Below are 26,061 nucleotides of genomic sequence, written 5' to 3' on the forward strand. Positions count from 1 at the left end.
ATGTGAAATCTCATTAGAAGTGCATCTTATTAGTTGTGTGTGGAGTCAGATGAGAAAGGGGAAGCGCTAAATGAATATTTTTCAACAGTATTCACTCTAGGAAATGACAATGTTGTCGAGGAGAATACTGAGATAGAGGCTACTAGACTAGGTGGGATTGAGGTTTACAAGGAAGAGGTATTAGAAATCCTTCAGAAGGTGAAGATAGATAAGTCCCCTGGGCCGGATGGGATTTATCCTCAGATCCTCTGGGAAGCCAGGGAGGAGATTGCCGAGCCTTTGGCATTGATCTTTAACTCGTCATTGTCTACAGGAATAGTGCCAGATGACTGGAGGATAGCAAATGTGGTTCCCCTGTTCAAGAAGGGGAGTAGAGACAACCCTGGTAATTATAGACCAGTGAGCCTTACCTCAGTTGTTGGTAAAGTGTTGGAAAAGGTTATAAGGGATAGGATTTATAATCATCTAGAAAAGAATAAATTGATTAGGGATAGTCAGCACGGTTTTGTGAAGGGAAGGTCGTGCCTCACAAACCTTATTGAGTTCTTTGAGAAGGTGACCAAACAGGTAGATGAGAGTAAACTGGTTGATGTGGTGTATATGGATTTCAGCAAGACATTCGATAAGGTTCCCCACAATAGGCTATTGTACAAAATGCGGAGGAATGGAATTGTGGGAGACATAGCAGTTTGGATCGGAAATTGGCTTGCTGGAAAGAAGACAGAGGGTGGTAGTTGATGGGAAATGTTCATCCTGGAGACCAGTTACTAGTGGTGTACCGCAAGGGTCGCTGTTGGGTCCACTGCTGTTTGTCATTTTTATAAATGACCTGGATGAGGGCGTAGAAGGATGGGTTAGTAAATTTGCAGACGACACCAAGGTCGGTGGAGTTGTGGATAGTGATGAAGGATACTGTAGGTTGCAGAGAGACATAGATAAGCTGCAGAGCTGGGCTAAGAGGTGGCAAATGGAGTTTAATGCAGACAAGTGTGAGGTGATGCACTTTGGTAGGAGTAACCAGAAGGCAAAGTACAGGGCTAATGGTAAGATTCTTAATAGTGTAGATGAGCAGAGAGATCTTGGTGTCCATGTACACAGATCTTTGAAAGTTGCCACCCAGGTTGACAGGGCTGTTAAGAAGGCATACAGTGTTTTAGCTTTTATTAATAGAGGGATCAAGTTCCGGAACCAAGAGGTTATGGTGAAGCTGTACAAAACTCTGGTGCGGCCGCACTTGGAGTATTGTGTGCAGTTCTGGTCACCGCATTATAAGAAGGATGTGGAAGCTTTGGAAAGGGTGCAGAGGAGATTTACTAGGATGTTGCCTGGTATGGAGGGAAGAGCTTATGAGGAAAGGCTGAGGGACTTGAGGCTGTTTTCATTAGAGAGAAGAAGGTTGAGAGGTGACTTAATTGAAACATACAAAATAATCAGAGGGTTAGATAGGGTGGATAGGGAGAGCCTTTTTCCTAGGACGGTGACGGTGAGCACGAGGAGGCATAGCTTTAAATTGAGGGGTGAAAGATATAGGACAGATGTCAGAGGTAGTTTCTTTACTCAGAGTAGTAAGGGAATGGAACGCTTTGCCTGCAACGGTAGTAGATTCGCCAACTTTGGGGACATTTAAGTCATCATTGGACAAGCATATGGACATACACGGAATAGTGTAGGTTAGATGGGCTTGAGATCGGTATGACAGGTCGGCACAACATCGAGGGCCGAAGGGCCTGTACTGTGCTGTAATGTTCTATGTTCTATTATTACAGGTGCACTTAATGTTGTCAAGATAAAAGTGACAGATAATTCTTGCCCCTCAGCCAACAAAGTGAATTTGCAAAACATTTTCAGATGTACAATATCCCTTTAAATATTGTGTCCTATTATGTGTGCATGTGTGACAGCAAATGGGAAAAAGTAATGAAATGAAAGAAAATACAGCACTTTGACTTTGCCTTGTTCGTTCATTCAAAAGAGGTTCAAAACAGGCAAAGGTTAAAAAAAAAGCAAAGGCAAAAATAACAATTCTAAAATATTTTAGAAAAAAAAACAACTGATAAGTAACAGCACATTAGTGTGAAGAACGCAGAATAAAAATTCCTTTACACATTACAGCTAAAATGATCAGCTCAAAAAAAAAACTTACTGAGCCAATGCTCTGCACTGTTAATACATCCACACTTGGCAGCCAAATTCTGCAAATATTTTGTGAAGAATGATGAAAGTGCAAAAAACTTTGTAAGAAGAAAACACTGCTGTACTTTTACATTGTTGATGGTGAATTAACGTGTACAATGAGGCTTTTTGGAACGGAAGTCTCACAATCATGAGACTCTGCACGAGTGGCCAAACCAATGACATTTTTACAGGCTGAACACTAGAGAAAGCTTGGAGAATTTCTTGCTGCACCTTGAGACATTTTGATCCTGGTTACATAATACTGAACATTTAAATACATATCTATATAAAGAACTGTAAAAGAGCTCAATTAAAAGAGGAATATAAGCTTATTGTTCCCTCATTCCAGATGACACTGCTAAAATAAAATTGTGATATTTCTGCCAATGTTGGTCTGTCATTAAAACCTATCTCCAATGGAAGTGGAATGTGTTTTGCTTAGGCCTCACAATATAAATTGTTCCTTAAAAAAAATCAAACCGTTATTACTAGCTGTCCAAATAAATAATGAATGGGTTGTAAGTTAAGGAAAGGACGGTGGGGGAAAGGCACTGCCTTCTATGCTGAAATTCCCTTGAATTCCTTCTCCACTGTTTGGGGGCTCTTCCTGAAGTTGGTCACTTGCCGAACTCTCATTGCTGCTGACACTGGCTTCACGAGGAATTGTGCCAGCTTGACGATAAAACTGACCAACAGAACCAGCAGGAAGGTACGTTTGATCTTCAAAGATGTTCAGCTTCTCATCCTGTACTTCATTCTGATTGCTAGGTGATGGAAGCACATTACTTGGCTGTAGTAAGAAGCTGTTTCTGGTCTCAATCTCCATCAGGCCATTTCCACTGACACCCAGATCATTTTCTAGCTCTACCCATTCTTTTATCAGTTCTTGTGTTCGATTATGTCTCCACCGTTCAGAATTTGAAAAATGCTTATCTGGTATGCGATTGTAATTTAACACTTTCTCCTTAGCGCTGTTGCCACTTGTAAAATTTAGGATTGTGTTCATGGAGTCTATAAGTACGGCAGGTTGTTCTTCTTTTATCTCCCATACAGTCAGGCCACTAGATTCACCCTCTGGCTCAGTAGAAAACACATTTTCCAAAAGAGGCGATGCAGTAGATGCCATGTCCAGTGCTGTGGTGTCAATGGTCAATAAATCAAGAGTCCCGCCCTTAGTCAATGCAATGGGCTCAGAAGTTTTAATGTGTCCAGAAAAAGTCTTCAACAGTGCAAATGTTCTATCTACATCCTTCCAGTAATTAGTCCAGTCTCCAAAGCTAAGGCTAAAATTAGGCCTGTGTTCAAACAAGCTTTCATCCACACTGTACAAGCTTTCAAGTCCTTCCCAGTTGATATATTCTGTGAAGTTTGGCAGTTTAATTGGATTAGCCTTCCCATCCATCCCATAGCTGCCCTCTGCTGACAGAAACAAAAAATTCAAAGTAGATTATTTTGATATATGGTGCATGCCCGTAGCTGAAACATGGCTTTTGCATGCAGCCATGCACCTGATCCAATATCAACTTGGTACTTAAAGCAAAATTAAAGGTAGAACATCCCACAATACAAAGACATGAACAAGATCGCCCAGCAAGAACAGATTGAAAAAGTGCACATTGTAATTTTACCGGCGACAGGTAAATGAAGAATTTTTAGAAGCAAAAATAATAACAGACCACAGGCAAAAGCTCATAGCGATAAAGAAATTTCTTAAAAAACATGTAGCTATTTATATTTTGCATGCTGTAAACACAGTGTAAGTTTAAAGTTAATTCTCACCTTATGAAATAATTGTACAGCCCTTAATAACCCTCTAAATTTACTTCAATAGTATTTGGAAAGCAAAAGGATTGACAATTTTATTAGTTCTGGATAATAAAGGGAACATTCAGGGAGAGAGGACATGGATGTCTGTCAGGTAGTTAAGAAAAAACAGGCAGGAAGTGAATGAGTCCATTAGTGTATGCATTCTCCAAACTATTCTGTTTAAAATACTGATGATACTGAAAACGATGGTTCATCTGGGGAGTACAGACAGGCCCAAGTCCATGGCACTAAGCTTGGTTCAGTTGGAACTTAGATTCGACCTATTGTATTAATTCCAGATATGGGAAAGATGTGAAGGCTTTAGAAGAAATGCAGAAGAGAGTCATAAGATTGATTGTTTTCATAGAATTATAGAATTTTACAATAGAGAGGCCATTCAGCCTGTAATGCCTGTACAGGCTCTTGGAAGAGATACCTAGCCGGTCCTCTTCTCTAGCCCTATCTCCTTGGCCCTCGAAGTGCATCACTTTCAAATATCTGTCCAGTTCTCTTTTGAAACCTCCAATGGAATCCACCAGCACCACTTCCCCAGCAGCACATTCCAAATCCGAACAACTCACTGAGTAAAGACGTCCCTCTTCATCTCACTCCTAGCTCTCTTGCTGACAATTTTAAAATTGTGACCCCTAGTAACTGACATACCAACGAATGGAAACAGAATATCCTTCTTTATCCTGTCAAAAACTATTTTCAATTTTTTAACACCTCAGTGAGGTCACCTCTCAATCTTCTCTGCTCCAAGGAGAATAAGCCCAGTTTCGCTTATCTTGCCTTGTATCTGAAAGCCCTTATTCCTGGTATGAGTCTAGTAAATCTCCTCTGCACTCTCTCCAGACCTTTAATATCTTCCATAAATAAGGTGCCTGGTACTGAACACAATACTCCAAATGTGGTTTGAGCAATCATTTGTAGAAGTGTAGCATCAATTCCTTGCTTTTGTACTTTATGTCGCTATTTATAAACTCAAGGTTTCTATAAACCTTCTTAACAACTGTTTCAACATGCTTGGCCACCTTCAGAGAATCATGTACATGAACCCTGAGGTGCCTCTGCTCCTGTATTCTCCTCAATGTTCTCCTATTCAGTATGTATTGCCATTTCATGTTTCTTCTCCCAAAATGCATTACCTCAAACTTCCCTTCATTGACATTGGTCGATTTGGCCAACTTGTCAATGTCCCTCTGAAGTCCTCAGCATTCTCATAATTCACTATTCACCCTCGCTTAGTGTCATTTTTCTTGGAGAAAAGGGTATGAGGATACAGATGCTCAAAACCATGAGGGGCACAGACAGACAGAGCAGGTCAGGAGAAACTATTCCCAATGGTGGAAGGATCAAGAACAAGATGAGACAGATTTGAGATAATTCCAAGATACAACAGCCATACAAGGAAACGCTTTTTCATGCATCATATGGATAACGTTTGGAACGGACTACCTGAGGGTATGGTGGAAGCAGATTCAACCGTTGCATTCAAGATAGATTCATTTATTATTTGAAAAGAAATAATGTGCAGGGCTATGGGGAGGGGGAAAGGAATGGCAGCAGGTGAATTGTTTTTTCAGAAAGCCAACTCAGATTCAACAGCTGAATGGCCTACTTCTGTGCAGTAACAATTGTTTGATTCTGTGATACACAATCTCTCACACACAGATAAATGCATACATCTGGAAGTACTTGCAGTTGAAAATGCAGAAGAATCATATTGGACTCAATATGTTAACTCTGTCTCTTTCTCTCCATAGATGCTCCCAGACCTGCTGAGTTTCTCCAGTTTTTTCTGAGCTTGTTTCAGATTTCCAGAATCTGCAGTATTATGCCTTTATTTGTAAATTTTTGTGTTCCTGCAAATTATTTCTGGTGGAAAGATTCCTCAATTAAAATCCAGGCTCTAGCTCAAATTTATTTATACAATGAAAAAATAATCTCAGAACTGATGTTGGCTACTTTCTGACAGATTGTTAGTAATGTCTGATTTCAATGTAACCATATGAAGACGTCACAGCCATTGATGCTGCTCCCCAAATAAATACAAGAACTATTTTGTGAGTCATAGAGTCTCTACAAGTTGGAAGCATGCTAATCAGCCTATCAGGTCCACTCTGACCCTCCAAAGAGCAGCCCACCCTGATCCACCCACCTCCCTAACCCACCTAGCCTGCACATTCCTGGACACTACTGGCAATTTAGCATGGCCAATCCACCTAGCCCTGCACATCTTTGGGCTGTGGGAGGAAACCCATGCAGAGAGGAGAGAATGTACAAACTCCACAGAGACTGTCACCTAAGGGTAGAATCAAACCTGGGTTCCTGGCACTGTGAGGCAGCAGTGCTAACCACTATGCCAACCTAGTACTTTAGGATTTAGCCTGCTCAGTCAGTAATGATGCTATTGAGCTTCTCTAGGCGACGGTCATTAAAATCTCACACCAAGAGTACATTCTGTGCCTTTGCCACACTCAGTGCTTCCTCCAAGTGGAGTTCAATATAAAGGAGCATTGATTCGTCAATCGAGAAGGCCAGGTTGGTGGTATTTAGCCAAAGCTTTCCTTGTTCATGTTTGATCTGATGCAATAATATTTCACAGGGGTTTAGGGTCAATATTGAGGACTCCCAACACAGCTTCTTTCTGACGATATACCACTGTACCACCACCTGCAGTATGCCCCCAACATTGTGCAGGATTACTCTGTGAGTAAACTATGGGACTGGTCTCTTAATTCTGGCATAAACTGCCACAAGTTAGTACATGTCAACAGGGCTGTGAGATTTGCTGTTGCTTTTTCTAGTCCTAGTTTGATGCCAGCTGGTTTGCCTGGTTTTATTCCTAGCTTTAGATTTAGTAGCTGTTTCACATCACAGTGAGCATTTTGGTGTCACATGCCAGAATGGCCCAAATCTCACTGACACGAAATGTTAACTTTGCACTGAATCTTCCATTCCCATGGGTGGTAAGCTTGGAGGCCAAAAGGACATTTACTTAAGTGGGGTCATGGTACACCAAGCCCCATCTCCTTCCCTCCTCTGCCAGAATTCTGGTTGGGAAGGCTTATGGTCAAACAAACCCATCCGGCTGCCAATCGAGGCCCTTAAGTGGCCATTTAAAGTCTTCTGCTCACCTCTGTTGGCATTAACTCAGCTGCAATTGGGCCTGTTGCCCTGTGGCAAAAGCCTGTGTACAGTTTGTTACTTCAGGAATGGGGATCCCATGATGAAAGGCACTCAGTGCCTGACTGAGATTGCCGTCAGGAATGGGGTGCCTGCTATAAGCCACTCATCGAGTTATAGTCGTAAGCACGGAAGAAGATCCTTGGGTCCAACTCATCCATGCTGACCAAGTTCCCAAACTAAACTAACACTTGCCTGTGTTTGACCCACATCCCGCTAAACATTTTAGAGATAGTAGGAACTGCAGATGCTAGACAATCTGAGATAACAAGGTGGAGAGCTGGATGAGCACAGCAGGCCATGCAGCATCAGGAGGGCAGGATGTTTGGCCTGCTGTGTTCATCCAGCTCTACACCTTGTTATCTCCCTCCCGTGGCGGCATGGTGGCTCAGTGGTTAGCACTGCAGTCTCACAGTGCCAGGGACCTGGGTTCGAATCCACCCTTGGGTGGATTCAAAGCCTGTGTGGAGTTTGCACATTCTCCCCGTGTCTGCGTGGGTTTCCTCCAGGTGCTCTGGTTTCCTCCCACAGTCCAAAAAAATGTGCAGGTTAGGTGGATTGGTCATGCTAAATTGCCCGTAGTGTTCAGGGGTGTGTGGGTTATAGGGGGATATATCAAGGGGCGGTGTGGACTTGTTGGGTCGAAGGGCCTGTTTCCACACCATAGGGAATCTAATCTAATCTAATCTAAACCTTTCCTATTCATGTACCTGCCCAAATGTCTTTTAACTTTTGTAACTTTACCTGCATCTATTACTTCCTCTGGAAATTCATTCCACATATGAATCACCTTCTGTGTGAAAAAAAGTTGCCCCTCAGCTCCTTTTTAAATCTTTCTCCTCTCACCTGAAATCTATGCCCTCCAGGCTTGAACTCCCCTACCCCAGCACAAAGACCTTTTGCTAATCACTTTCTCTGTGGCCCTCATGGTTTTATAAACCTCTGTAAGGCCACCCCTCAGCCTCCAATGCTCCAGAGAAAATGTCCTACCCTACCCAGCCTCTCCTTCTCAGCCAAACCCTCTAGTCCCAGTAACATCTTTGCTATAATTTCTGCACCCTCTCCAATTTAATAATATTCTTCCTAAAGCAGGGTAACCAGAACTGTGCACAGCACTTTAAAAGTGGTCTCACCAATGTCCCTTACAGCCACAACATGACATCTCAACACCTATGCTCAATGCTGTGACCAATGAAGGCAAGCATGCCAAATCCCTTCATTACCACCTCTTTCAAAGAGCCACGTACCTGAACACATAGGTCTCACTCCTTTGTTGTTGCTTCAGAAACCCCTATTCCTCCATTCCTCTGACTACCAACTCTTTTATCAACTGCCTCCCTTCTCAATGTCGACTTTTGGTAGCAGTTGTGAAGTGAAACCAACAGAATGGGCTGGACACCTTGGATTATATATTAAAATACTAGGAAGGGGCAATAAATGCTGACCCAGCAAACAACACATATGCCCCATGAAATGAACAAAACAAATCAGGATTTGACTCACAACAAAAAGAACACTGAACAAACAAACTTGACTGAAATCAGAAGGCATCCTGAGATGCTTAACCAAGCCCAAATGTTGATGTGGAGGTGCCGATGTTGGACTGAGGTGGACAAAGTCAGAAGTCACATGACACCAGGTTATAGTCCAACAGGTTTATTTGAAAACTCCCTGTCAAAAATTCTGTGCTTGTGCGCTTGCCTCTACTTCACCTGCCGAAGGAGCGTCACTCAGAAAGCTTGTGATTTCAAATAAACCTGTTGGACTAAAAGTTGATGTTGTGTGTGTTGTGACAAGCTCTAATGTTACCACATATTATCATTGCTTCGGACTGTTGAAGGCTAACTGCTGCGTTCAAGAGACAAACTGTACTTACAGGGACATAAAGACAAGATTGGAACTAACACAAACCATTACTATGATAGGGAGTTTTTCAAGCCATTAAACAAAGCAAAGGGAGAAAATATCTGTGAACTGTCTTGCTGCATGAATGAGAGATGTAAAATAGCCGTTTTGTGAGTATTAGGAGACAGAACCAGAAAGAGGACGTCAACAAATGAACCACTGGAAGCTGAAGATTTAGCATTTTGAGTTTCAAATTATACTGTTGGAGAAGCTTGAAGGCATCTCTGTTGGTAAAACTGCCTTAATGCCAATAAAAGTAATCATTCAGAGAAATATTTCTGCCTTGATCAACTCTTGCTTCCCATACCCATGGGAATGAGAATAAAACCCTACTCACTGATTTCAATAGGAATGAAAATTAGAAGGTGTCTGTCCCACATCTGGTTCTGATGAAAGGTCATTGACTGTAAAGGTAATTGTCTTTCTCTCCGCAGATGCATGTTTGTAACAACATTTGTTTATGTTGTTTTTGTTCTAGCTGACCCACATTGCTGCTTTCATGTCTGGCAGCAAATTGCAGTAGGACAGAGTTTCCATGTTATATTTTGAATAAATTGCTTTATGATTTTATTACACATTCACGTTTTACATACATAGATTTTGCTTATTTTTGTCTGGTATAAGCAAAGCAGGAATAGCATCATAATCATAGAAGCATAGCATTCCTACAGCGTGGTAACAGGCCATGGAGTCGGCAACTTCACTAGGTCAGATAGTGCTGACGTGGGCCACTCTATTACAAAAGGTTCTGTTGCCAGATGTCCAAGCTACCTGCTTATACCAGGCCAGAGGCCCATTTTAACACAGAAATCTTGGCCCAAAGATGAAAATAGGAGCCCCATTGTCATTTTAGGTTTGAACTGGACAGATCCAGCTCCAAGCACATTTGAATCATTTCCACTGACAGCAGAATGAAATATACCACCAAAGAGTCAAATTACTATTGTGGCTTACCAGTGAAGTACTCTCCATAAAGTAATCTTAGTGTCTGCTGCTTTGTTTCCTCCACCGGTCACAAACCACAACCTCACCTCCCAATGCCCCAGTTATTAAGATTACCATGCTGTGGTGGCCTGGCTTCTTAACCATTCATCTGTGGAGACTTATGACATTGTCCACCTAAGATCCCCGTATCTACCCTCCGAGCTTAAATCAGATCAAGGCTTTAAAATCCTTGGGTTTACTTCATCTAGTCAAGGAAACTAACCAGCAGCTACATTCAGCCAATCACCAAGAAAATTGAAAAATGAAAATTTAAGGCAATTTTTAAAGCTGTATTTTAAGTTGTTTGAAAATGTCACATGCAATAAATAAATGCTGACACAAAAACAAACTTAAGAAGCCTGTGTTACTTAGAGGGAAAACCTTAGAAATTGAATGAATCTTAGGTCCTGTTAGGTGAACAGCAAGGCCTGTGAGAGTTAGGGAAAATGGTCAAAGCTGAAAATCAAAAGTAAATCCAACCAAAATCAACAAGGAGCAAGTGGTAAAAATGACTATCCACCCACCCACCTTCCATACTTGGTTTGGACAATCAGGTGGTTGGATAGGTTTCTTCTTGCAAACATCAGGCAATGAAAAATGACGAATGGTTAGAAATTCAGGGGGAATACAAAAGCAGGACTGCAGCAACAACATGATGAACTTACAAGCTAAAAATAAAGTTTTATTAATGAAGTGGGCAACGTATGCTGAGAGAAAGTGAGGCAAATCGGTCAGTATGAATAAGCAGTAATTTACAAATATAATGAGGCGCAGTTCACGAACATGAACTGATTTATCCTCTCATTGAAATACAGAGCCCCATAAAAGACCCTACGGTTCATCTTACTGTACATCACCTATTCAAATTAATTCATTACTGAGAGATTGATGTTACCTTTATTATATGCCCATTGTCAAGACTTTAAATAGGAGACACCTAAATGGAGTCTAGCTGGGATGCTCTATGGGGAGACAGTGTGGGGTTATTGGGCTGAATGGCCTGTATACACACTGTACGGATTCTATGAGAAAACATATCTATCACTATAGAAGAAGATCAAACCTTAAAAATAAGGGTCAGGGTTATGTAGTTTTTTTAATATATTTTATCCCCTTTAAGTGATTCCATGTGGAAACAGAACAGGAGATGTTCAAAGCATGTTTGGAACTCATTTACTGATGGTATGTAAGAAATTCAACTGCTAATTCAAATACAGTATATTCTCATAAAGACCAATGAAATAAATGGCTGCTTGTGTTTCATTGAGAGCAGCAGGGAAAACTTTGCAGTTTTTTTTCTGACAGGGCCATAGTTGAGAGATTAAAGTGGGAAAAGGACATAAGGAGTCCGCAAAAGGATAAGAATAAAGTAAGTGAGTGGCCAAAAAAATTTTGGCAGATGGAGTATAATTTGGGAAACTATAAACTTGTCAACTTTAGCAGGAAAATTAAAATAGCAGCATATTACTTAAATGGAGAGAGGTGCTCTGAGGTATAAATGCATCTGAATATCCTAGTACATGAACCAAAGGTTACAACAAGTGATTATAAAGGCAAACAAAAAAGTGTCATTTATTGCAAGGAGATTGGAATATAACAGCATGAATAATTTGCTACAGTAAAAAGGATATTGCTGAAACTCATATTTGGAATATTGTGCATAGTCTTCACCTTCTTATTTAAGAAAGGAAATAACTGCATTAGTAACAGTTCTGAGAAGGTTCATTCGACTGATTCCTGGGATGAAGAGTTTATCTTACGAGGAAAGGTTGATTAGGTGGATGTGTATCCATTGAAGTTTAAAAGGATGAGACATGAAGTATTGAAACATTTATGGACATGAGGGGACTTGACAGAAAGGATGTTGAAACGGTATTTCCATCTGTAACCAGAGTTGACAGTTTAAAAATAAGAGGCCTCCCATTTAAGGTGGAATTGGGCATAAGAGTTTTCTTCTAACATCCTTGTGGAGGCAGGGTCATTGAAAGGCAGAGATGGGTAAATTCCTGTCTAACAAGGGAGTTAAAGGTATTGGGGCATTAAGAAAGGGGCTGAGACTATGACCTTCCTGCTCAAATTTTTTTTTTCATAGCGAATCACTGAATGTGTGGTCTGGTGGGATGTCGGTGGGAGTACAACCATGACAGCCACTGTGATGCCTTCTTACTGAACTGGATTCTGGTAATACTCACCAAAAAACCCACAGAATGTGCAGTTCATGCCCATGACTTAAGGTATTTAAATTCAGTAAACCTGACAACATTGGTAAGGTTGCTTCTGGTTTCAGTAGAGCCTAAGGTACTGGTGTTTCACTTAATAATTTTACAATTATGCAGGTCATTTTTGTTATTTATCTTTTGGATCATTCCGTGTGATATACCCTTTCCAGGCTCAAAGAACAAGTCTATCTATCAATTGTTTATCATGGTTATTGTGTAAATGACATCTGGGGCATTTAGTGAATGGCCTTTGTAGATGCAGATATTGTTGCTTCTCTAAGAAAGAGCTTAGTCGCCACTTATTATCTCACTGTCAGTAGAGGCAGGACTATAAGAAACAGGAACAGGGGTAGGCCATTTGGCCCCTCGAGCCTGCACTGCCATTCAATAGAATCATCGCTGAACCGACAGTCCTCACATTTACAATCCTGCCCTTGCCCCATCGCCCTTTGATTCCCAACTGATCGAGAATCTATCTCAGCTTTAAATACAGACAAGGAGAGTCAGGTACTGCCATTCCTCCTGATAATAACCTTCTTCTCCTCTCTCCTGTCAGTTAACAATCTGACACCAGATAATAATAGAAAAGTATTTTAAAAATAAAAAGAGATAGTTTTGACTTCAGAATTTAAAGAATTATGGAATTAGGCATAAAGGAAGAAAAAAAAGAACTAATTTGTCTGAGAATGAAAGAAGACCTGTTGAAAGACAGAAGATGTGGCAGAATCTTTTAATTGTTGCAACAACAATGTACACTCTGAAAAAGCACTCACATTGTTTGCTTTAACAAAGATGCCACTGCCCATGCAACAAAATGTCAAAAGTAATCAATTCCTTGCAATCCCGACTGTCAAATTACAGCTACCATTACTTCTGTGCAATTATCCCTTCTCCAATAAAACCACATTAATAAATATCTTGCGGCTACAACATTTTCAGGGACGAGTTAAGATAAAATAGTCAGGGCCACAAAATTGCAAAACCAGGGATGCATGGAAATTGAAAACTTAAGAGTTAAGTTTCAACCAGCATTGTAACAGTGATATCTTCCCTATTTGATGAATGAATACTAATAAATAGCTTTTAGTCACTCACAAGGACTTGAAGCTAGGCCTCCTCAACTTTGGCCACTTTCGATGCTGCTGTTCCCTGGCAACCAGGTAGCAGGAACAAAAAGAGGCAAATATCAATCAGTTAGATTTTAAAAATAAGATTAAATTAGGTACATACATCATTTTGAGTCTATGTAAATAGCCTGATTTATTTTAGACTGTGTTAAGTAGAACATGTTTTAAATAGAAAATCATTTTATGTTTGAACTCTTTACTCTTAGGATGAGATGATTTAATCAGTGTATAAAAAACATAACTTGTCTCTTGCCATTTGTTTGAAAAGTGTTAAATTTAGAGCACATATTTCCCTTAATTCTCATTCTTTGTAGGCAATACTCTGAAAGTCTCCCAATCTCTGAAGCACTTCTTCCAGTTTAAGATGTCCCTACACTTCATTCCATTTTGTTACCACAAGAACAGATGATGTATTTTCCCCATAGCTTCCTTATGACACTAGTTTCCAGAGTTGTTGGGGAATATCCCTGTGTGATCTGTGGCAAATGGCTGTGCGGTCTATTGTGAAGCTCGATTCAGCAGTTTCCTGAGCTGTTCTGCCAAGCAGCGGAGCGTATTAAGCAAGTACGAGATGCAAGCTCACTTTATCCATCAGTGAAAGCTCATAGTTTTCAGACAGTTTACAAAAATATAGTAAATTCATATTAGATTTTCTAAGATATCCTTCGAAATGTGAAAGACAATCTGAAGCCTGTAAATTATATTTAAACAAAAGGTTACCAAAATAACTGGTTCAAGAAAGTGGATTAATTTGTGCAAAATTCTTAAGAACTTCTGGCATTGATGATTCAATTTTTAAAATATAGAATTACTTCAAGGTGCCTCCTGAACCCAGTTTACATAAGCACAAATACAGTTTAAAAATTCCAACTAGTCTGTATATTACCATAATGGAACATATTTTCCATTTTGGATACAATCTGTGCACAAATTGCTCTCAAAATCGCTCTAGTTTTCTGCAACTAAGTTATGGTTCAAGTTTTTACTCGCATCACTTGTATACTCATATTCATGAAATCTTTCATGAACCAGCACAATTGGGCAGCACTTTAGAATGTAATGGTAATTTTCCTGTTTTAGCATTAAGAAAATCGGCTGATATTTTAAATGTGTTAAACTAGTGCAATTTTATGAATACCATTGAAAATAAGTTCATCCAAAAAATTAAACATTGTTTACCATGTATAACCTTTTGCTTTAAAGTGAGTAAAAACGTCTGTAAAACCTGTATAGAAAGCCATTTACTAGTTACATTGGTGTACTATAGTCAGTTCCTTCATAATTTATTTGATATATTTAACCCTTTTAAAAATTACATCTAAAAATGTCTGATTTTAAGAGACTCATGAAAGCTCTATACATGGATCAATCAGAAGAAACACCATAATAATTAACTCAGTCAGACTGATATTGTGGGTTGGGAAGCCTCCCAACATCACCCTTTCAAGACCAATGCAAAAGATTGCAGAAACTCAATAAGCATAACTTATATTTGAACTTTGTTGATATTTTAGGAGAACTGCTAATGAAATCCAGCAAAAGATCTACCTCAACAGAAGTCCTGTTTTTCAGTTATCACAGTGTCAGTTAACATGTGTGATCTGATTTAGTGTGTGAATATTCACGGGTGTTTTCAAATGTGCATGTACAACAGTTTTGGAGAATCAATTTATCTTCAATTTGAAATCAATCCCATCTTCATGAAGCAGTATATCTGAAACCAGTAATCTAAGCAAAGGTAAAATATTATGAATCCTGTGGTACCCAAAAAGCAGAGTTAAGTAAAACAGATGATCTGAAATAAGATTTAGCTGTTATTTGTTAAAGGATGAGTTGACATGCACCAAGGAAAGCTGAGTGCAAGAAATCTAATACAAAAGCTTCAATGGGCCAGCTCATGCAATTGGTTGGAAAGAAAGCTGATTAAGAGAATAAAAATTATGGATACCTGTGCTGATCAAAGCTTCCTCCACCTTTATTTCCTGATTAGGAAAATACAAGAGTAATTTTTGTTAATATTTTTAGAATGGTAAATCACTCATAAATGTATCTGTCCATGCACAGCCTGAAGAATAATGTAATATAGTTAAATAGAGAGAAAAAAGTAACTTTTAACACAAGAATTAATCAAGCCAACATGGCTGGGAAACCTAGAATAATACAGAAAGAAAAAAACAGCAGTCTTAATTAAGAAGATAAGCTTCTATAGACACTTCTTTAAACAACAGAAATGTATAAAAAACTACAGGGATAGGTTTTGACTTTGTGAGGAAGTGTCAATGGATGATAGTGAATTGGTAGACTGTTTAACAACTCCATCACATCTTATTCTCTTTGATGTCAGCAGATTAGAATATGGGGGAGATATAACATGGGCTGATGATTATTTTATTGCTTATCTACACCTACACCTAAATTCAAAATGAATCCTTATTACATTTGTACTTGATCCTCTTTTCAATATTAGCTGCTTTACAAGCTTCATGCTAACAGTCACTGTTCATAATATTACGTTAACTTTAGGTTTCACTACCGTCACTTCAGAGTCTTGCAAATACTTGACAACTAAACTTTGGCTGCGTAGCTCGGTGAAAGTAACATTTTTGTTCTCAACTTCCAGAAATGAAGGATTGTCTACGTCTCATCTACAGGCAGGGCAACTAACCAACATAGCTTTTACATGCTGAGGCGCTTCCTGTTATAGTATGTATCTCCTCACAAAGAAAAGCAGTTCTCCTGGGTCAACCTGCTTAATTTAAATGTAATTTCTTTTCTTTGTCTAACTATGCTCAAGTTTCATAGGGAATCATACAGGAAAAGGTCTGTTCAGGTTGGATACAGCTGCAACCAATGCGTGGATGATGGACACATTTCTTCCCAAAGAGGATAGTTCATTTGTTGGGAAGACTACAGCCTATTTCACACAGAATTTCTTAGATATGGTGACCAAAATATTAAATTTGAGTAATCACTCGATCAAGTTTGCACATTCGAAGAACTTATAGAACATAGAACATTACAGCACAGTACAGGCCCTTCGGCCCTCGATGTTGTGCTGACCCGTCATACCGATCTCAAGCCCATCTAACTTCTGGATTAATGCATCACAAATCTGTTATAAAATCAGTAAACTATATAAAGATGGGCTGGAAAAGTTGACTTTTTTGGGTCACATCAACCTTTCAATGGTTTAAAAATGTCTTCAAAATCAGTTTTAAACCCAACTAAACAATAATTTAGAATGTCTCCAAATTGGACATGCAGTCACAAAGCAAATTAAAAGTTTGTGAATTAGAGAGGATACAGTGGGGTTACATAGAAGTAAGTAAAATCAAATTAAAAATGATAAAATATGAATACAGAAAATGGGAGTGGAAGGCTTCAACAGGTTCGAGAGAAGAAACACAGAAATGGAATGATAAACTTTAGAGATAACGAGGTGTAGAGCTGGATGAACACAGCAGACCAAGCAGCATCAGAGGAGCAGGAAAGCTGATGTTTTGGTCCTACACCCTTCAGAAATCTGAAGAAGGGTCTAGGCCTGAAATGTCAACTTTCCTGCTCCTCTGATGCTGCTTGGCCTACTGTTTTCATCCGGCTCTACACCTTGTTATCTCAGATTCTCCAGCATCTGCAGTTCCTACTATCTTTGAATGATAAATTTTGTTTTCATTAGTATAATGCGTTGGATATTTCTGGTTTTGTAGTTTAAGGCTAATATTAGAGATAGAACTGTTCTAGACATTTACGTAGCAGTACAATAAAAAAAGTTTGCATCTGTTTGGCAGCATTCACATAAAAACGTATCAGAATAAGATAGATAATTAAATAGTTTTTCCTAAATTGTAGGGATTGTCATCTGGTGGATAAAATATAACAGTCAATTTATGATAGAAATAACTCCACAGCAGCCAGATAATTAAGAATGTTGAACAGGGCACCGTTAGAATTCTCCAAGTCTTCTTCAACTGATGACATCTGAATGCAAATACTCCCCAATCTACCAGGACAGCAGGTGGAATCTCACTTTAAGACCTCATTCACAGCTCAATGTTCCTTCAACACTGCACTACAGACTTGCCTTAGATTACGCGAAGGAGGATTACAGGCCCATAGCCGTGTAATGTGAGCAGGAGTGCTGTCAAGAGTCCTTGAAATTGCACTGCGCAATATTAATGAACTCTTTTAGTGCCATTTTAATACTGCCATTTTCCCATTTGAATATATTGTCCATTTCATTGACAATCAAAAATGAATCTGTTTCAAATAAGTAGGTTAATACCCAGGTAAGATAAGAGGTGAAAGAATTTCCTATGATACATCGAGCATTTGATTGTTAACACAGTGTAATTTCAAGATGCTGCCTATTGTTTTAATGTAATGGTGGCTCAGTTGAACATTAAGCAGCAAACTCTGCAACTGCTGACAGTCTATGGATTAAAAATAAAGGTCTTCTGTCAAAAAGGTAAAGATAAAATTAAAACTGGTGCACATTTTAATTTTTTAACTGGAATTCTTAGAAAAGATACATATGGATGGTGTTTCTGTAATCATTAGCTCTCTGTGTACTATCTCAGCTTTTGATAACAATCAACATTAAAATGCTGATGAACAAGTCAAAAATTCAATTGTTTTTGAAAATGAAAGCAGAAAACGTGCATTTTCATGACAGACATGAAATCAGCTGACTTAGCTTGATGGGCTGTCCTAAAGAGAACCATATGGTAACAAGTTCTAACTGGACTCTCAGTATCAGAACAATTTGATGAAAATGTGAATTCTGTGATGATTTTCACTCATGTTGTAAAAATGCTATCCATTTTAGACAAGTGTGATCCAAATATGCAGTCTTTCATGAAGATTTCATCTGATGAAATGTGAAATAATGTGGCCACCTATGTTGCACTAATACAAGAATGCTATTCCAAGCAAACAACACAAACCAAGTGTTTTCTTTGACAAATGTTAATAACAATAGTAGAAATTCAATATTCTTTTATAATTTCACTACTTGTACATGAAGACACCAGATGAAGAGAGTTCAGGAGAATCACTGCATATTTTGCCATCTGAAAATTACCTGATTCCACACCTTTAGCCCGTGGAGTGCACTGTTTGTGTCCTTGGCAACTTCTAAGCTCCATTAACTGAACGTGCAACTGATTAAGAACTTCCCGTTCTACCATGTGTACGGTATTCGTCAGCTGAAATCACAAAATCAAAACAGGTCAGCCTTCTACACTTAATGGGGGAGGCTTTTCGATGTTGCAGTTTACAACAGCATTACATACTATGTCAGAAACAAGAACTGAACTGTTGAGCTTAGATGGGGGCTGCTCATTTGGCGACATCATTCAGAATACAAGTAAGGCTGAGAACCGTCTGCAGCAAAAGGTAAAAGGCATATTGCACTGCCTCAGAGCCAACATTTAATGCCTGTAGGGCAGTGAAGAGTCAGCGACATTGCCATGGGTCTGCAGTCTCTTGTAGGGTAGACGCTTCCTTCCCAAAAAGACATTGATGAACAAGACGGCCGTTTCCCCAACAACCAATATATTATTAGATGGCTAATTTCAGAATTCATTTAACTCAAATGCCATCATCTAGCATAGTGGGATGAAACCCAAGTCCCAGCCATTAGCTGAGTCTCTATATTAATAGCATAGTTTATATACCAATAGGGTACTGCCTCCCCACATCTCAGTGACAGTGACATCATTGTCGCGTGTGTCACTGATGAGGGGGCTGGGTAGGGGCAGCTGCAAAGCCCAGTGCAAAAGGCAGACTGTACTGGGAGTGGGAAGAGTGGATAAGCCCTGCACAGGGAGCAAGGGGAGTGGGATGAGTCCTGTACCAGCTGTGGGGAGAGTGGGGGAGTCCTGCACAGGGAGCAGGGGGAGTGAGGAACGGAGTTGTGTACCGGGAGCAGGGGCTGTCCTTAAGTAGGGGATACCTGGAGTGGGAATGGGAGGAGCTAACCCCAGCCATTGCAGGATTTTGGGGAGGTGAAATCAGAAGTGTGCTGATCAGACCAGGTTAGCGCGGGTCTGAGACTAGTGAATTAATTTTGATAGCCATGTGCCTATTGAATCTAGTCCTGTGACACTTTATGGAAGGAAAACTGCCCTCTGGGGGAGGTAAGCGACCTGTTTGGAGAGATCGAGTACCTTGTAGGATTGTTAGGAGTATACATGGATGTGCATGAAAGATGAATAAACTCAATGGGACATCAAGTTGAGAATGGGGCCTGTCAAGACAGTAAACGGATTTAAAACTCCAGCCCTTTTAATCTTTGAGCAAAGTTTGGAAAGATAAATAAATTATTGCCCTCTATTTCGCTCTACTTGTTTACATGTGTCTAATTTCCATTACTTTATTAATGCTACATATCTGATTTCCCAAGGATCCTTTGTCACAATGGGATGCCTCCATTTCACATTTCTATTGCCAGCTACAACTGGCTTTGGATTCTTTGATGTGCGACTACGAAGTCCAATGTTTGTCACACCTAAATTCAACGTTTATTTTTATAGAACTTTACTGAAGAGAAAAAAATGAAATGTAGTAAACCAATTTTGGTGAATGGCAGTGTTTTTCTCGGGATTGTGAAGAATGCAATACACTTACTTTATCTTATAGAATTTTAGTTTCTCATCTGTACATAGGCCCTGAAGTTTACTCATGGTGTAAACATGAGTTGTGCTGTAAAATAGATGTTTATTTACATACAAACAATGTGTAGGGTTCGAAAAAAGGCCAGAGATTAATCATAAATTGAAATACTTTGCAGCCAGTACTGAAATTAAGGGCAGAATGGCCTGCTTCTGCACTGTAATAATTCTATAATTCTGATTCCATAAGAGATGGGGAAAAGGGTGCTGGATGGGGGCCATGGGTTGGCAGTAAGTTGGTATAGGGGCTACAAAGGGCCAGTGGTGAGGGCCGTACAACTGAGAGAAAAAGATTTAAAGTGGACATGGGGGCAGCTTTTTTATACAGGGAGTAGTTTGTGTGTGGACTGAGCTTCCAGAGGAAGTGGTGGATGTGCATACGGTTACGACATTTAAAAGACATTTAGATAAGTACATGAATAAGAAATGTTTGTGGGGATATGGGCAAAACGCAGGTAGGTGTAACTAGTTTAATTTGGGATTATGGTCAGCATGGACTGGTTGGACCAAAGGGTCAGTTTCCAAGCTGTATGACCCAATGGGAAGGAAGGCATTATTTTTGTGTCACATTTTGTTAAATCGTTCTTTAATATTAGTATACAGCTGCTGACGTTTTCTAGAATGACATCTGATCTCCAAGAGTTAAATTTTCGGATGCGTGGGTTGTGGGGGGGGGGTGGAATCATGTGAACTCGGGTTGTATTTTCTGGAATTTGGACGATTAACTCTGAACAGGAGTAGGGATTTCAGCCCTTCGAGCCTGTTAGCCATTCAATGAGATCAAGAGCGTTCAATAGGATAGATTAACTGAAACTGAGCCTGCTGGTTAGGGCATCTAGGATGAGGCTGCCCAAATAAAAACTGGAGTCAGATCTTTCAGGAGTGTAATTAGTAAACACTTGACACACCATGGATGGTATAGGTTTGGAATGTCCACATACTACATGATGTAGACAACATGCACATCTTTTTGGAATGTTAAGTACCTGACTTGGATCTTAAGACTAGTCAACGGTCAGTATCATGGCGGCTGAAAATTCTCACGCATTTCACTTCTAGCAGTGTAGCGGCACCATCAGAACTCAATGGCTTAGAATATAAATCAAAGAAATAGCTTTGCCAGTCTGTATCTGTCTTTTTATCTCAAGATGATTTCAATTTTGGATTCACTGGGCAAAAGAAAAACTTCCTTACTTGATATGGATCACTGTTCATGTCAAAATATTCAAGGAAACCTGTGGCAAATTCGCAGAAGAGGATGTTGTGAGTCTCATTGATGGTTCGCAAACACCAGTAAGTGTTATTGTTAGAACTTGTACAAGCACAGAAGGATCCTACTGTAATGAAAGGGAAAAGCCTTTTTTAGGTTAAAGAAGAAAACAGCGTTTCCGAATGCAATGATTATGGTAAAATCTATCATATGGTGGGACCATGAAATAGGAAGTTGTGGATTTGCTCATAATCTTACAGCCTCTCATTGATCTCTGTTTCCATTCAGAGCAGTGCTTATGTTAGGCGCGCTGACCACTACAAGATACACATCCACCAATGTAAGATGTTATCCCTCCCGATGCAAGCTCCCAATGAGAAAATTCTTGTTGCATCAATATCATGTGAGTTCACTGTCATAGAATCACTCTATCAGTACCTTTTAAAAGTCAAACATTTATAAACAGGCACGAGTCACACAATTCATAACTTATTTAAACACAGTACAGTGTACCACTGATGAGGTTGATGAGGTAATCAATTCAGACTGTACTGAAGGAGCCACTTCGAACTAGCACTAAGTTGAATTGAAAGGAATTTCCCTTCATTTGTTTGCAAAACAAATTTTTGCTTATTTATAAACATAAAGATGTCTTGCTCTGACAGATCTGGAAATGCTGCCAAAGGTTATCACAGTAATGTGTTGTCCAAAATGCCTCATATTATAACGGGGGAGGGGGGGGGGTGCAGTGATATGATTGAATGCCCCAGTAGTATTACATTGCACATAATACAGAGTTAAATCTGTCAACGGGCCACAACACATTGCTAACATTGGAAGTAATGACTGACACTGCCTAAAACTTACGCAGAGGTACCAGGGATAACCTGAGGTTTTATTACATAAGCTTTTCCTGTTAACTGCCCACACAGCCTTTCCTCGCTAACACTATTATTGTAGAACTAATAAGTAAAAAAAAGACAAAATATTGTCTTTGTACCGCAATGATCATGCAGATAGATAAAACTAACAACAAAAACCAAGGAATTGTGGATGCTGGAGAGCTGAAACAAAATCTGAAATTACCAGAGAAACTCAGCAAGTCTAGCAGTATCTGTGGAGACAGAAACCGAGTTAATGTTAACAGATGCTGCCAGAATTGTTGAGTTTCTCCAGCAAATTCAGGAGAACAATATTTTGGACTTTAGAATGTAGTATGCAAAAGAGAGATTTGTGGATTTGTGTAGTTTTTTGGGAGTTCCACTACAGAAAAAACATCATCAAAACTACAGATATTGTACAGTGTGGATTCAGCAAGGTGGTCTTGGGATGGAAATTGTAGTTAGAGAGAAAGGAACACGAAAACAGAAGTAGGCTCAACAGGCTGCTGAAGCCTGATCGATCAGTCAGTTAGACCATGGTTGATCTGGATGTCACATCCACGGTTGCATTAACTGAGAATCAGGGCCAGACATTTCAGGAGAGACGTTGGGAAGCATTTTTACTCTTAAAGGGTAGTAGATGTTTGGAATTCTCTTTCACAAATGGCAGTGGATGCTACATCATTCATTAGCTTTAAATCTGGGATGCATTTTTGTTAAGTAAAGGTCCAAAGGGATATGGGCCAAAGGCAGGTATATGGAGTTAGGCCACAGATCAGCCATGATCTCATTGAATGGTGGAACAGGCTTGAAGGGCTGAATGGCCTACTCCTGTTCCTACTTTCCAAGTATTCTAGTAGCATGACTAATAATAATTTGCAATGTCATTGCTTTGGGTTATTGCTGCATCAAAATGTAATTTAAGGGAGAGAAACAGTCAATGCTTATCTGCGGATTGTTTATCTATGCTGTTTAAACATACAGACGTTGGCAGATTGTGATATTGTTTGTGGGATCTTGGTGTTGTTGCTCGGCCCAAAGCACTCTGTGCCTGATTGAGGGACCTGGCTTTGGGAAGGGGATTGTGTTGAAAGCCAATCCCTGTCAATCCCCTGTGCTCACTCCGTAACACCCTCCCACTGTGATTCACAGCAATGATTCCAGCATTTGTGTAAGCCAATAGACATATCATGGGACCCTTCCATATAGTCTGTCAAAGTATCTCCATTTAAATAGCAAAACTAGGTGATCAATAGAGAAGCATTTGCTTCTATGGGAGCCTGCCCATATCAAGCCTTCTGTTTGCTGTTGCATTAATACCAGTAGCATGTACTGGGATGATACACTTAAATGGGTATTAAGAGGTGGCAAGAGTGTAAGGGCACCCACAGGCCTCCCCACCTACAGATTAAATCATGGTAGAGGTGGGAAGGCAGCAAGTTTACTACTGCTCCCATCCCGTGTACTTCCACCCGATGAACTGCCCTGGTCCACCATACTGAACAGGAAAGTGGGCAATAAATTATCACAAATTCCCACTCAGGATAGAGTGCATTGAGGATCCAGTCCTAGATTTATCTCCCATAAAACCTTAGCAACCAACCATACGCAAAAAAAACCTTTGCTTACAGTTCCAGTAAGGTGGTGTTTGCCAGTGGTCATTATTATGTGTGAAGCAGGTCAGACCAGGTAGGCTACAGTCATCTCCCTTTCTCAAGCGTTTCTTTATTTTACGATCTTTCTTCTTTCTCCGATTCTCCTTAAACAGTTGCAGTTTACTGTCTACCTCCTGAGCCACTTCCCTGAAAAGATTAAGTGATGGAGTTAGAATCTGATTAGTTATTTGACAATATGAGTTACATTGATGGAGCAGTGGTAGGAGTGTATGTAACATCAGGCTGATCCAATAACGCAATGGATTCAACTTACATTGCTTCAGCATTTTCTTGAACAATATGCAGAATGTTTTGATTTTAAATGTGAACTCTAGTTTATATGTGGTACAAACACAACACAGAGGAGCCTGGGAAAATGGGAAGCACCTATGATGGTGACAGCACAGGCCCCAATCCTTCCAATTCTTGCTCCTTTGACTGTATTCCAGGGTGTATATTTGTCTGATCCTGGTGGGAGTAACTATGAGGATGAGAATGGTGGCAAAGGGAGGCTGCAAGAAACCACAGCAGGGCAGATCCAAGATTCCCTTGTGGAGACGAGCATTCCTTCCCCTTCGGTTGACACGGAAACCAAAAAGAAATTATTTATATCATAGCCGGGCCTCTGCTGACCATCACCACGGACTTTGTTGTCATTACTGGATACAGACCTGGGCAAAAAGGAGCAGCAGACCCAAGAGATGAAAGGATTTGATTTGCAAGAGAAGCAGTAGGAAGATGTTTTCAGACCCCATTAGGAAATGGTGGGCTTTTCCATCCCAAGAATCTCCTCAGCGGACACTTGCTGCTCCCACCCATAAGGCTCCTCATCATAACTACTGCTTTTGAGTACAAGTTGGGCCTAAATTATGTTAATAATACTGAAGAGTTAAAATGACTTGGTCTTCATGTGAGGGGAGTTGTCATTATTACACTCTCACCTTGCGTTAAATAAGGACTATGGAAGCCAAGAAGAAAGTGGTGGGTGAGTCGGTTAGTTTTCACATCTGGAACCTGTGGGCAACTTCAGTTGAAGGACATGTGCTTTCTCTATGGGGTTTTAGAATCCTATTTTGAATGAACTTGAACAATATTCCAACTGACCACAAAATATTCCATCACTTTGCAAGACCTAGCATCTCAGACAGAAATGTTGTCAAGAATGCCTAAGTTTTGGAAAGTGAATCAGATATTTATTGAAAAGGCTTGTCTTTCTTTGTATTTTGGATAGAAGTTTCACCTATATCTGCCTGATACAGATATAACATTGTTTATTGCTCTTGGTGGATAAAAAAAAGGTTCTATCTCCAAGTCATGCCTTGTTCAAAGAAATATATAGAATCAGGCCTGAGGAAAATGAGAGCATAATATGATTTAACTCATTTTAAAAGGCTGGGGAGCTAGTTTCAAGCAAACATTGAGCCAAAATTATTTTCTCTGATCTCTTGTCTAAACTGTAATCGCTATAAATGCATAGTCTGAGACAAATTGTCACCTACCTAAAGGGATGGAGATGATTGTTCTTGTTCTTCAGTTTTCCTTGGTTTCTCATTCCTTTATCTCTACTAAAATAACTACATTAAATAGAAATTATTCATTATAGCACTTATTATAAGGACACCAGTATTTACGACTATCATGAGAAATGAGTGAGGACAGAGGTGCTCTTGTGTTTTTCCGAGTTCATATTTTTAGAATTCCTGCACTTGTCCTCACAACAAGAGATGCCCCCTACCCCCACCCTCAGGTTACACACAGGGAAAGAGCCCTTGCGTCTTCATGCATCTTATACTGGTTTGCACTCAAGAAACAGAGGAAAGAAGAGGCAATTATCTTTAAGGTCAGAAGGATTAGCTGTTCATATCACACATTATAGAAACTAACCTCTTTCTGTTGCAGTCACATTCCTCAGGTTTCTTTCTTTTTAGGTGGCCTCTCACTTCTCTCAGATTCTTTATTTTGTCTTGAAGAGCTTCAATCTATGATTGAGAGTCAAAAAGAGGGTTATCTTCTGGTTTCAAAATCACAAAATAACTTCATTTTGCTAATGATGATGCAAATCAATTTCAGATTGACACCCTCTCTATTGGCTGATTTTGATTATGCTTGCTGTTTAAGAATGGCTTCCAAAAACACCTGGAATTTTGTCCTCCTTGGATTTTTATCTCTGCTCTATCACACCAACCGTGAGGAATAATTATAGAATCCCTACAGTGTGGAAACAGGCCCTTTGGCCTAA

At 39.8% G+C, this 26,061-nt stretch overlaps 1 protein-coding gene across 2 annotated transcripts in view; it reads right to left on the reverse strand.

Annotated features, from left to right (window-relative positions):
• Nucleotides 1–468: 468 nt before the first annotated feature.
• Nucleotides 469–26,061, reverse strand: part of sulf1 (sulfatase 1) — a 135,415-nt gene continuing 109,822 nt past the window's right edge. For both annotated transcript variants that reach the window (XM_048529178.2, XM_048529179.2), the window contains exons 14-19: nucleotides 25,707–25,801; nucleotides 25,322–25,396; nucleotides 23,797–23,969; nucleotides 21,271–21,413; nucleotides 18,486–18,609; nucleotides 469–3,594 (exon numbers count right to left, since the gene is read on the reverse strand). In XM_048529178.2, coding sequence (XP_048385135.2) covers nucleotides 2,699–3,594; nucleotides 18,486–18,609; nucleotides 21,271–21,413; nucleotides 23,797–23,969; nucleotides 25,322–25,396; nucleotides 25,707–25,801 — 1,506 coding nt within the window. In that variant the 3' untranslated portion in view covers nucleotides 469–2,698. The remainder of the gene's footprint in view (nucleotides 3,595–18,485; nucleotides 18,610–21,270; nucleotides 21,414–23,796; nucleotides 23,970–25,321; nucleotides 25,397–25,706; nucleotides 25,802–26,061) is intronic.

This window comes from Stegostoma tigrinum, chromosome 5 (assembly GCF_030684315.1).
Source record: "Stegostoma tigrinum isolate sSteTig4 chromosome 5, sSteTig4.hap1, whole genome shotgun sequence".
In the NCBI taxonomy this organism is placed as follows: Eukaryota; Metazoa; Chordata; class Chondrichthyes; order Orectolobiformes; family Stegostomatidae; genus Stegostoma; species Stegostoma tigrinum.